Source organism: Scyliorhinus canicula, chromosome 3, assembly GCF_902713615.1.
Source record: "Scyliorhinus canicula chromosome 3, sScyCan1.1, whole genome shotgun sequence".
NCBI lineage: Eukaryota > Metazoa > Chordata > Chondrichthyes > Carcharhiniformes > Scyliorhinidae > Scyliorhinus > Scyliorhinus canicula.
The window spans coordinates 220486909-220500783 of NC_052148.1; the positions used below are offsets into that span (position 1 = coordinate 220486909).

General features: G+C 44.6%; 1 protein-coding gene across 28 annotated transcripts in view; it reads left to right on the plus strand.

Moving 5' to 3' along the window:
- Positions 1 to 13875, plus strand: part of ank2b (ankyrin 2b, neuronal) — a 1110754-nt gene that overhangs the window by 966391 nt on the left and 130488 nt on the right. For 18 of the 28 annotated variants that reach the window (XM_038792202.1, XM_038792212.1, XM_038792197.1 and 15 more), the window contains 4 exons: positions 9331 to 9433; positions 9953 to 10056; positions 11866 to 11913; positions 13765 to 13797. In XM_038792202.1, the coding sequence (XP_038648130.1) occupies positions 9331 to 9433; positions 9953 to 10056; positions 11866 to 11913; positions 13765 to 13797 (288 nt within the window). The remainder of the gene's footprint in view (positions 1 to 9330; positions 9434 to 9952; positions 10057 to 11865; positions 11914 to 13764; positions 13798 to 13875) is intronic. The other 10 variants (XM_038792218.1, XM_038792207.1, XM_038792209.1 and 7 more) reach the window with 4 other exon arrangements.

A 13875-nucleotide genomic window follows, 5' to 3' on the forward strand; every position in this document is an offset into this window, starting at 1 on the left:
GATCTCACCCGAGCAGAGAAATCCAACTTGAGGGAATTTTCCCCATTGGAATAAGAAATGTTTTTTCTTTTAAAGGAAACTAAAGTATGGGCGCGATCCAATCGCCACGCTGCATCGGAAAAGCAGCCCATTGCGGCACAGCATGGCCAATAAAAACCAGGAGACCCTGCTCCCTGGATCTACCTGGCTCCCAATGCCTCATGAGATCCAATGTGATCTCGCAAGATGTTATATAAATTCCGCTCATTGCGGGTGGGAAGATGTTTTGGTAAATTTATATATTAGAGTGAGACAGTTAGCCTCACTCTAATGTGCACATTCCCAAGGTACCTGAGCCTTTGGGATTCATCCTCTTCACCTCAAGAACTCGGGCGAGCACCATTCAGCACTGGTCCCCACAAACGGAGACCATACGGAACAACACTCATGGGAGTCTCCCAGGGGATTGGAGGCACCCCAGCTGCATGCCCTTTGGGCAGGGTGGAGTCCGGGCACTGCTGGTGCCACATGGCCACCCTGCCTCTGCCAAGGTGCCTGGGTCGCATTGCCAACTGGCAGGGGCACTGCCAGGGTGCCTGGTTGGCGGTGCCAAGCTGTCACTATTTCCGCACGTGATCGGAATGGGGTGCCCTACCTGGTGTTGTTGAGGGAGTGGGCCTCCCATAGTGCGTTTGGGCTGGGGGGGGGGGGGGGGGGGGGGGTGAAGGATCACTTTGGGAGCCTTGGATGTCGGGGTGCCATTTAAAAATAGCATCACGATCTCTCGCTGCACTGGGGAGTTCCACTCCACTGTACAAAATGGGGCTATGTGTGGCCTCGGCCGCACATTCCCCATTCAAGCCCCTTATACAATGTGAGTAGCGCTGAATACCCATGTGTTTCTTGGCGAGCGCCGGGTAACACGTGGCTAAATGCACTCACTGTGGGACTTTGTTCTCTTTTAGGAGAATCGTGCCCTATTAGTCTCCTGAAGTTAATATTTGCTTGGATCAAGTTGAAGTGTGCTTTCAATCAAACAACTCTCCAAACTTCCCCATTTCTCAAAATTATTAGGTGCAATCAAATTTCCTGGTGTTGGAAATAACCATTTGGTTAGGTGAAAAGGCATTCCTTCATGTTAAAATTTGGATTTAATAAGATATAAGCATAACCAAACATGGCTTGATGTGCCAGAACAGATACTGATGGCTGTCAAAAGCTGATTGTGTGGCAGCCAGATAACGTTAGAAATAGTGGATCCATTGGTTATAATATTACAAAATTCCCTCAACTCGTGAAAGATTCGAGTGGACTGGAAGAATGCTAATGTAACACCCTTATTCAAAAAGGGAGGGAGGTCGATTGTAGGAAATTACAGACCAGTTAGTTTAACTCTGTTGTTGGGAAATTGTTAGAATCCATTATTAAGGAAGTAATATCAGAGCCAGCATGGTTTTATGAAGGGTAAGTCGTGTTTGACTAATTTGCTAGAATTCTTCAAAGATGTGACAAGTCAAGTGGGATGGGGGACCCTGTGCATGTAGTATATCTGGACTTCCAGAAGGTGTTTGATAAGGTGCCACACAGAAGGTCAATACACAAAGTTAAATCACATAGAGTTAGGGATAATTTATTAGCTTGGATAGAAGACTGACAAAGGCAGAAAGTCAGGATAAATGGGTCTTTTTCTGAATGGCACAATGTAACTAGTGGGGTGCCACAGGGTTCGGTCCTTGGGTACCAACTATTTACAATCTATGGTAATGATTTGAATACAGGGATATAAGGTTCTATCAGCAAATTTGCAGATTGCATTAAAATAGGTGGGATAATAAGCTGCAATGAGGAAATAAAAATCTTACAAATGATTATGAATAGGTTTGGTGAGTGGGCCAAAATGTGGCAGATGGAGTTTAAAATAGATATGTGTGAAGTCGAAAAAATAGAAAGGCAACTTATTATCTAAATGGGTAGAGACTTCAGGGTGCTCCGACGCAGAGGGATCTGGGTGTCCTCATGCATGAGTGGCAGAAAACTAGCATGCAGGTACAGGTAATAACGAAAGCGAATAGAATATTGTCATTTTTTGCTAAAGGAATAGAGTATGAAGGTAAGGAAGTTTGGGCAGCACGGCCGCGCAGTGGTTAGCACTGCTGCCTCACAGTGCCGAAGTCCCAGGTTCGATCCTGGCTCTGGATCACTTACCGTGTGGAGTTTGCACATTCTTCCCATGTTTGCGTGGGTTTCACCCCTACAACCCAAAGATGGGCAGGGTAGGTGGATTGGCCACACTAAATTGCCCCTTAATTGGGTACTCGAAATTTTTATTAAAATGAAGGTAAGGAAGTGTTGTTGCAACTGTACATGGCATTGATGAGACCGCACCAGGCGTATTGTGCACAGTTTTGGTTCCCTTATTTGAGGAAAAATGTAGTGGCATTGGAGGCAGTTCAGAGGAGGTTCACTAGATTGATCCAAGAGATGAGGGGTTTGTCGTATGAAGAGAGATGTGGCAGTTTAGTCCTATATTCTCTAGAGTTTAGAAGAATGAGGGGAAATTGAGCTATATAAGATACTAAAAGTTATAGATAAAATGGACGTGGAGCGGATGCTTCCTCTTCTGGGACATTCTAGGACGAGAGGTCAGTCTCAGGATAAAGGGTAGCAAATTTAATACAGACATGAGGAGAAACTATTTCTCCCAAAGGGTTGTGAATCTGTGGAATTCGCCATCCCAGAGTGGATGCCAGGACAGTGAGTAAATTTAAGGAGGAGTTAGATATTTTAAATTAGTAATGGGTTGACGGGTTACGAAGAAGGGACAGTGGAGTTGAGGCTATAATGAGATTAGCCACGATTGTATTGAATGGTGAAGCAGGCTTGAGAGGTTAAATTGCCTACTCCTGCTCCTAGTTGTTATGTTCTAAGAAAGAACTATTATGTCTAATTCCACCTTCAAGCTCGTGGTCTGTAGCCCTGTAGGTAACAGCACCACAAGCACAAATCTATGTTCTTGATTAATAAGGGGATTTCTTGAATACTAAGGGAATCAGAGGTTATGGGGAAAAGATAGAAGAATAGGGATGAGGAATGTTTCAGCCTTGATCGAATGGCAGAGCAGACTCAATGGGTTGAATGGCCTAATTCTGCTGCTATATCTTATGGTCTTATGGTATCTTGGCTGATCATCAGGAATTGGTATTTTCCACATCATTTGTTGCAAAGGCTTAAAACAGTATTGTAAATTGAAAACCCTTAAAAATATTATCATTGATCAAATGCAACTATTTTGTGCCACTGGAATGAAAATAAGTCCAAACATAGGGAGTGTATTTTGTTTCACTGTGTGAAACGTAATCTGGTAGATTGCCCACCCTTTGTAGAGCAAGGCTGTATTTTTGTTTAAGTGATTTCAGCTACTGCCCAGGAAGTAAAAAAGAAAATTGCCTCCTGGGTTTTTTTGCATCACCATAGACCAGGATATGTAGAGAAAATGGGCTGAATTCCCCACTTCCCACTGCTGGCAGCGAGAATTGCCAACTGGTGGAGTCTAGCGTGCAATGGAAAAATCTCAATTTGTGCCCAGCGCCGATTCCGATTACATGCTCTGGTACCCCACTGGCGACGTTGGCGAGGTTTGTACCACATGCTGGTGGGCCCATGCAAAACCATGCATGGATTTAAATCTCATTCGCAGGTTGGGCACTGCAGGCTCCACCCTTCCCCGATGCTCCACTCCTCTCGCGCGGAAGTCACATGGGTGCAAATTGGTGCAAGTATTTACAAGTGAGGCCTGGGCGCCATGGCTGTTGAGGGAGAGCGATAAGGTAAAAAAAAGCTATCAAAACTAGTCGGACTTGCTGGGAGGTGACTGCTGGGACCGGGATGAGTAGTAGGGAATGACTTGATGCTAAGTCCGTTGACCCAGGGTGTCCTCCTTGGGATCGGGGTGGCCTGACTCAGATCGTCAATGCTGCAGTATGTGATTTAAATTCACCCATCTGGTGCTACTTAGAGGCTCCTGGCTGTTCAGACTGCTCACTGTGTCCTGTAAGTATTCTGGAGATGTGGGAACCCTCAAGGCTGCCCCTCTGGAAACGTTCATACCCCAGCAGTATTATCAAGGGGATGGGTGTGGCCATGCTCAATCACTGGCCTGCCAGGACAGCACGGTAGCACAAGTGATTAGCACTGTGGCTTCACAGCACCAGAGTCCTAGGTTCGATTCCCTGCTGGATCACTGTCTGTGCGGAGTCTGCACGTTCTCCCCGTGTCAGCATGGGTTTCCTCCGGGTGCTCCGGTTTCCTCCTACAGTCCAAAGACATGCAGGTTAGGTGAATTGGCCATGATAAAAATTGCCCTCAGTGACCAAAAGGTTAGGAGGAGTTATTGTGTTACGGGGATAAGGTGGAAGTGAGGGCTGAAGTGGGTCAGTGCAGACCCGATGGGCCAAATGGACTTCTTCTGCACTGCATGTTCTATGTTCTATAAAGGCACCCCTCAGTGCACTAATCAGAAGCACAGCCCCATTGCAGAGAGGGCAGGGGATTAGCAGAGCTCACCCCAACCAAAGGACACCCGGCACCATGGCCTTTGGAACCCTCCCTGGCATGCTGCGTCTCTCAGATCTCACCAATGACACCCATACCTCAGAATCATGAGCCATCTCCTCCCGGTGAGGCTGGCAGCACTGACTGCCTATGCCACCTCCTCCTAGGTGCTGTTCAGGAGAGTGGCCCTGAGTCCACGGCCCACTTTAGGGAAGAGAGTGTCCCTCCTCTCTTCATTGGCATTGAGCAGTGGGTCCATTTCAGACTCCCAAAATTGGACATTGAAAATGTCAAACACAGTGAGATGCAAAATTCAGGTTGGCAACAATATAGAAGTATCAATGCCAGTTTAGTGCACATCAGGTCACGACCCTCCAAGTTTCCCACACTTATCAAAAGAGTGACCAGCATGAAGTAGGTTGCAATTTCAAACTTTCAATTTCTCTTGCCTCTTTCCCCAACCTGCCGCAGGGGTCTAGGTGTTCTAGTACGAGTCACAAAAAGTTAGTATGCAGGTACAGAAAGTAACTAAGAATGCTAATTGAATGCTATCCTTGATTAAGAGAGGAATTGAACCTAAAATAAGGATGGGCTTCAGTTATACAGGGTATTTTTGAGACCAAGGGTGGAATTCTCCGACCCCTGCAGGGTCGGGGAATCGCCCGGGGCCGACGTAAATCTCGCCCCCGCCGTGGCCGGAATTTTCCGCCACCCGGGAATCGGCGGGAGCGAGAACACGCCCCGCCAATCGGTGGGCCCCCCGCGGCGATTGTCCGGCGCGCGATGGGCCGAAGTCCCACCGCTGACAGGCCTCTCCCGCCGACGTGGTTTAAACCACCTCTGTGCCGGCGGGATTGGCGGCGCGAGCGGGGTCCTGGGGGGGGCCACGGGGCGATCGGACCCCGGGGGTGCCCCCACGGTGGCCTGGCCCGCGATCGGGGCCCACCAATCAGCAGGGGGGCCAGTGCCGTGGGGGCACTCTTTCTTCCGCCACCACCACCGCCACGGCCTTCACCATGGCGGAGGCGGAAGAGACCCCCCCCCTACCACGCATGCGCCGGTGGTGACGTCAGCGGCCGCTGACGCCCCGTCGCATGCGCGGACTCACGCCGGCTGGCAAATGCCTTTCGGCCAGCCCCGACGCCGGCCGGTAGGCGCCAAAGGCCGTTGCCGCCGGTTTTGGCGCCAGTCGGCGTAGCGGGAGCCACTCCTGCGCCGGCCTAGCCTCTAAAGGTGTGGAGAATTCCGCACCTTTAGGAGGGAGGCCCGACGCCAGAGTGGTTGGCGCCACTCGGCTACGCTGGGACCCTCCACCCTGCCGGGTAGGGGAGAATTTCGCCCCACATCTCAAATATTGTGTACAGTTTTGGTCTCATTATTAAGGAAGGATATAAATGCAGAGCAGGCAGTTTACTAGACAGATGCCTGGAATGAGTGAGTTGTCTTATGAGGAAAGGTTGGACAAACTGGACTTGTTTCCACTGGCGTTTCAAAGAGTGAGGGGTGACTTGATTGAAGTATAGAAGATCCTGAATGGTCTTGACATGCTGGATGTGGAAAGGATCTTCCCTCTTGTGGACAAGTCCGGAACTAGGGTTGCCCTTTTAGGTCAGAGATTAAGAGAATTATTTTCTCTCAGAGGGTTTTACGACTTTGGAACTCTTTTCCTGAGAAGGCAGTGGAGATGGGTGGGGGTGGGGGGTGGTCACTGAATATTTTTAAAGCATAGGTAGATTGATTCTTGTGAGACATGAGGATCAAAGGTTATCGGGGTAAATGGGAATGTGGAACTCGAACACAAATAGTCAGCCATGATCTTTTTTTAATTGGAGAGCAGGCTCGATGGGCCGAATGGCCGACATCTGCTCCTAATTTGTACGTTCATATGTTTACCTTTTGTCGTGGTGACAAAATCTGGCCCAAAGTCTCAGTAGGATCTCCGCTCCGTGCTTAGTTGGGTGCAGCACCTCGTTTTCAATTGACCCCAGTCCTCCAGGCTGTGGAAGAGAAAGAAAATGAGCCATTGTTCGTAAGGTTAGTGGTTCAATGATACCCATACCCACCTGAGAGGACTTGGTTCAGCCACAGTGTCCTCCAGAATTCGACTGCTGATACCCATATGCAGCTCACACATGTAACAAGGGGCAGCAGGGTAGCATGGTGGTTAGCATAAATGCTTCACAGCTCCAGGGTCCCAGGTTCGATTCCCGGCTGGGTCACTGTCTGTGTGGAGTCTGCACGTCCTCCCCCTGTGTGCGTTGGTTTCCTCCGGGTGCTCCGGTTTCCTCCCACAGTCCAAAGATGTGCGGGTTAGGTGGATTGGCCATGCTAAATTGCCCGTAGTGTCCTAATAAAAGTAAGGTTAAGGGGGGGTTGTTGGGTTACGGGTATAGGGTGGATACGTGGGTTTGAGTAGGGTGATCATGGCTCGGCACAACATTGAGGGCCGAAGGGCCTGTTCTGTGCTGTACTGTTCTATGTTCTATGTAAGCTGACTTGGATGTGGAACTGGAGGACTGAGAGTGCACAGGGAATCATGCTCCAACACGCATATAATACCCTGAAACTGTGTGGAGGCTAAAGGGCAGAAAAGTAGATGCGGAAATACATGCAGCAAGTGGGTATACCTCTGCCAGTAGCTGCAAAGTCAGTCATGCCAAGTTTGAAAATGCAATTCAGGGTGACAATTGTAAGTTCAGACTGGGGAAACAAAGCAAGATTCCCACTCAACCAAGACCAAATTAATTTCTTTGGAGTGTGAGTTTTCTTTATACAGTATGAATTGAAACTTATTACCGAAACTCTAATCATGTCATTGTCTTGATTAAGTGACAGATAGCTATAGTACTTATCATGTACAGAGAAATGTTTTAGAGTGGCCAAGAGTGGGCAGCAGAAGGTAGGTGAAAGCAAAGAAATGGATTAAAAAACGAACACAGGCTCAGGAAAGTGACTTTTGAAGGCAAGGCGACAAGGCAGAGATACTGAGGAAGGTCTTTCCAGAGAGCTGTGGCATAAGCACTGGAGGTTAGAATAGTGACTTCAGAGTATTTGAGAATGGGAAAATAATTATTGGGTCCAATACATATGTGCATTTTTGATTAACCTCAAATACGACTGCCTTCCTTCTCAAAATAGCACTCAATTCCTTTCACCCCTAGAAACGTAACTAATTATTGCTTGAGCCCATTACCAGCCTCAGTGGTCTTTCCTCCTACCTTTTGCGTCAAATTGGTCCATTTGATTCCTTTCTCCTTCCAAGGCCTGGATTTTCATCCCAGTGTCAGGTTCACCACATCGAGAGATTCTCCAACTTGGTGAACCTGACCTGTTTAAAAAAACAAAAAAAACAAAATCCAACCTGCAGGTCATATTTTCGGTCGGGAATAGTGGTCTGAAATAAGAGTTGGGGCACGTGACCCTGAAACGAGCATGCAAGCTGCTGGGTGCGGAGGTGGTCTGGATGTAAAACCTGTCTTTGTGCTTCAGCACTCTGTTGAAAATGTTTTTAAAATGACATTAAAATATCCCACCAGCCCTCATACCACCACACATTTGCTGTGCTCTATCCATGCAAAACTATGTCAGCCCACAATCCCACTTATTTCCTGACACTCCTAGGCAAACCCATATCCCTTTACGAACACCCATTGCCCACATACCTCGAGGTTAACCTGGTGTCAACTCATGCCACCCATATTCCCACCTATTCTCCTTGCACCCTCCCAAATGGCCAGCTGCCTTCACAAATTGTGCACGCCCAAACCCGACAGTCCCATCCCTGTGAGCATGGGAAATGCTGGGCTTGGTAACAGAACAGAGAGCCCTCTCCGTCATGGTGAAAATCTGAGCCTTCAAGTTTCTTTATTTTTGTTTGTGTCATCTGATTTTTGAAACTCGCTGTGAGCCATTGTGAACAATTCAACTTGATTAACGTCCTTTGTTCCTTATTTTAATATCTGCTGTTACTTGACCTCTTGCTAATGTGACTCAAGTTGACCTGTGTGAACTTAAAGGGTTGAAGATGATTATAACTGCAGCCATAGAAATCTGCTTACAATTAATACCAGCTTCTGCAGGCCTTTTGGTACACAGAGTAGTCACGCTACTGTACGACTTCTGTGACTGACCACTACTTGCCTCAATGTACCTTCCAGGGGTTTGCACAGAATGATCAGTGTTGCTGAACAGCTTTATAGAAGGCTAAAGGCGAGTTTGCTCATCACCACATTGGAATTCTTGGAGTTTATTTTTAACATCCCCTTTAAAGCCTTCTGATTTTCTTAGTTCAATCATAGTTTGAATAATTAAAATACAATCTTTTTCAAATAGAGATGGTACTAACTACATGTTTTGCACAATGATGTCCTTGTGTGAGATAATGCAGTATGGAAAATATTCTGATTCTTCAGTCATTTTCCCACTCACTTTTAGAATATCTTGATTACTCTGATTGAAAGAAAAGCAAAATATGCCATAATTGTGTTAAACATATATATGGCTTATTCAGGAGGGTAGGTGAGAATTTATTGATCACTCGTTTACATGCTCCATCATTGTGTTAAACTGGCTTGTGAGGACTGTCTTTATTTTCACTGTTCCCACTAGTTAGGGATTGAGTATTTTGTCCCTTGAATATTACGACTGCTACCATTGGCCCTACTTTATTTTTGTTTATTGAAACCCACTCCCCTGGAAGTTGCATAATATGCTAATAGCATGCTTTCTTCATTCTCCTGCTCACCCCGTTACATCACCTTTGTGCTGCTGCATTTCCATTACAACCGGCCAACCCATCAGCCTGCGATCCTTCAGTTCAGACAGGTCCAACACACCAAGCCATGGCCCATACCAGAGGGACAGTGCCATGATTGAAGAATTAATCACAGCTACAAGTAGCCAGGTATGCAACATAATGGAACATTGCATCTTTGACACAATTTGAATCACGCTTTTGCTGTTTTAGTGCATATTTATACCTCAGATTTCCCTTGGCAATTATTAAACTAAGTGCAGTATTTTCACAAATTAAAAAGGATTTTTCTTTGCTCTGCATCTGATAAGATTTGCACCTTTTAGTTTTATTCAGCAGTTCTCGGACAATGTGTTTGTTACTTTCCTCATTTAAAATTGAAAAACTGAGGAATAAAGTAGCACTTGTGTATTGTCTTTTGCTATAGAATGTAACTTCAACTTAGTATTAAGTGGTTTTCATTGATAAGAAGTCTAATACATAAAAGGGAGGTTACAATATGCATCCATTTACATCTTAATATGTTTTGAAATTGAGTATTATCATTAAATGCTGTTATTTTAAGCATATGTCATAGTTCTAACTTTATTTATATAGACAATCTCATCATTAATTATGTAGAAAATATCTCATGAGTTTTAAAATGAAAGTGTTCCGTTGAAATTACAGGTAGCTCTGACCAAGGGCCCTGACAAGGACTCCTCGTATCGTTTAAGTTGGGAAGGAGAGAACTTGGACAATGTGGCCCTTTCTTCCAGTCCAATCCATTCAGGGTGAGATTTATTAACATATTTGGCAAGTACAGAGAAGAAAGGGTACTGCATGTGTTTGTGGGGGGAACGGGGAAAAAAGCATGTGGTAGCCTGCAACCACTGGGAATATATCATTCTGTCCAAGGATTTTCAAAATACATTTTAATTTTGCATTGCTCACATTTAAATAATTTTTAAAAAGTTTCACCCTTAAATTACATTATTTTTGAATATTTTCAAGACTTAAGTTTTCACAATTTTATTCCATGAACTATAAGCAGTTTATTAGAGAGCTGTATATATTTTAGGGCTCACTATCCGACAGGCTTCAGCAGGAGAGCTTCTCATTCACATGGAGCAAGCAGATGGAAAGCACCACTTCGGCTTTGACCTCACATTCATCCTTTGGGTGAGGCCCCGAGAGCTCAGTCCACCTTGCATACCAATGTGCAATTTACCATGCACCGTACAATCCCATAGAGTGTACTTTTATAACATTTACCACTTTAACCAGTTGATCTCTCCCTCTTTGCAAAGACGGTTGGTGAGACTGAAGTTGGTGAGACCTGAGACACATGAGAAGTTCTGAAGTTTAAACTTATATTTTTAAGTTATGTTCAAATTAATCATTGGAAACAAAACATTACTTGTACATATTTTAAACTGAAACTTTGTTGCTACTCATTACAAATACTTTAAGTTGATTTTGCAATGGAGAGCTTTAGAATTCCTACCCAAAATTTCAATAAGTGATATAGTGCACCCTGTAACAATATACCAGATTCCAGCTGCCCACACTATTCAACCAATCCCTAAGATAGTCTGCTAGTGAAGGAACCAATTTTTAATAGCAAGGCTTTCAATTAGGCTGGCAAAGTAAAGGCTTAAAAGGGACCATTAAATTATTAATATTTAAAGGAATAGATGCCCACTCAATTTTTTTTACAATCATCTCTCTGCATGGCTTAAAAACAATTGCATTTTTGGCAGAGAAGTTGAGACAGCTCGAATCTGAATAAAACTGCTTAATCCTTAATACAAAAATATACAAGATAAATATTGAAATATCTGCTGCAGTGGAAGCCATTTAAGAAATCTTACAGAGAAGGCCCATTGGAAACTGATTTGCCCTAATGCATTGCTGTTGATTGGCCTGTAAACATCTATGCACTTGGTCCATCCATTTAGGGTTCTAGTGAGATTTGCAACACAACACACCAGTTGTCTCTCCACTGACTAGGATATTGTCTGATTGAAATGCCAATTAGCTGGGTAAGTTGCTGAAGGAGAGGCTCAAAAAACTGAGCATCCAACTACGACAATCAACTTTTTTCTAGCTTTGCAAACAGAGCCGAGTCATATAGCTGACTGACCTGTTGGCGTATTTCACTGACTAGTGATCTTCTAGTTCCCAGTCTCCTGGCATTTCAGTCAGCTGTGAAGCTCAGCTGTCCGACCAACACTCATAACACAGCTGAAAAATCATATTTTACCAAGAATCACAGTATTTACCCAAGTAAATGGTGGAATCTCGATGTTGATTAAGGTGCAATAATCAGTGAAGACCACTGAATTGGGTATACACAAGTACATTGGGCAGTGACAATTGGTTAATCTTGATAAATTTGTTTCCAGTGAGGTATCTCAATTAAATGGCTTTTACTGCATTTTTAGATAAGTTTAGTGAATGCAGTAATGGTTTACTATCTGTGAAATTGTCAAGGTTGCTGTGGTTAAATTTCTCAGCATCCATTTATTGTTCCCCTCCCCCATTGATTCATCTTTTTTAAATCCCCCACTGCTGCCACGCCCCTTTACCTTATCCTTCAGCTACTGGAGCAAGATGGTGCAAGACATAGAAACTTTACAGCCAGCAGGGTGAGAAGACTTTTATCCTATCTGTCTCAACTGGATCTGAACTCTGAGTTGGGTGGGAATGGATTTCAAGCCGACACATCCATTGTTTCTGAGGAAGTGGGCAACTAAAATGCTCCAGATTACATGCCCACCGGATTTTAAAATATGCTTCTAGATGGGCAGCTAAGATGCCCACCCAACAATTGAACGGTTCTAATTGCTATACGGCAACAAGGTTCTTAGTCTAAGTGGGGACGCCACCACAGGTTTCCCACCAGGTGAAGAGGATTGGGGAGCTGAAGAGTCCTTCCAGGTCTCCTTCGCAAGGCCACGAGGAGCAGATGTGCTTGGAGGCTGACTGCTGCTTTCCACCTACTTCCCTCTGGTTCCAGACAGGGAGTTGACCGACAGCATAGTAATGTGACAGTTAAAATTGTTATAGCCTTAGACTACTGTGGGCAGGTGGAAACTAGCTCAAACCAGTAGCTGCCCATTAAAAAATACATTTTAAAATCCCTCCCTCTTCCGAGAAATAAAAACTGAGTCAGTGTCTATCCAACTGTAGCATGTTGCTTATTCTATGATGATTTTGATAAAGATCATTGTGCCTAAATAGATGAACAATATTGAATATTCAAAATGAAAATGTGTGACGCCATGTTAATTTTGACATTTTGTGCTAGTTTTAGCAGCTAACATCATTTTGAAATTATTTATTTATGTTGAATGGAGACCGATATGCAAGAAGTGAAAAACTTTCTGATAGCCCCATTCATTACAACTATTTGTAACTAGCAGTTCCATGCAAAAAACTGTGCCACCACTTACCTTAGTTATTCCTACAACAGTAAGGCAGTCAGCTCTATGTTAACCCCAATCGAAAAAGCATTTTGTTTCTTTTGCACTGTAACTGGCATTTCAAAACAATCAAAATAATAACTGCAGAGAGTAATCTCCAGCTCATCAATTTAGGCCTTCGATGGTGTATGGCTTTGCGACAAGCAGACTCCCAATGAAAAATAATCAGGGTTCAAGTTAGTGAAGTTATTTACTGGTGCTGATTAAAAGTAGAATCAGATTCCATTAATGGATACCAGGAAAGAATTTACCCCTGAATTATATATGCAAGATTTAAGTTAGACTTTATAATGATTATCCATTTCTGCATTAGTTGTGCTGTTTTCCATGTGGATTTGAAGGTTTGCTATTTCAGTGAAAGGAAGAATAGGAATTTTTAACTGGCTCCGAAGGCCCCTTGCACCCCCTTCCCTGACATCAGTAAAGTTGTCCAACCAGCTGGGCACATGATGAATATCTGAGGATCAATTTTTAACCCTTTCCTCCCAGCAGAACACAGGCTTCCAACTATCATGAAACTTGACTCCATCCCTCAACATTAATCTGAAGGGGTTTGCAGGCGAATGAGGCATCCACCTAAGAGTCCTAATACATTAATTAGATTGTTATGGCATTTTGACTGGGCCCTGAGAGGGGTCACTGCTATTTCAGCTTTCTTGGACGACTTAAGTGAATACGCAGCCAGTCAAAGAGAAGCTCCAGGTGAGTCAGAAAATGTCCTTTGTGGCAGGAGGACCAGTAGTGCGCCTTCGGAACCACAAGGGAATTTGTGACCTCCCTGTACCAAACTGCTTCCTTGTCCTCTGTGAGACCCTTCTGAACCTCCCCTCTTGCCACTTAGGTAGAAGCCGGCAGACAGCCATGAGGAACCTCATCTTCTATTGCACCAGCCGATAGGTCCACCCTCTATCTGCCTATTGCCTGCAGTGTCTTAAATATCGTGGTCATATGACTTATCTCGTAATTAATCTTCTGCTAGCTAATGCCCTGCTTTCCATGCATATTTTGTTTCAGCTATTCTTCTCCAATCTCTGACAGTGAATCAAGGTGAAGATTTGCATTGTGGCTTTCTGTGTGGCTCCATTTGCTTTATTGCATTTTGTAGCCCTTTCTTAACCTAGGGTT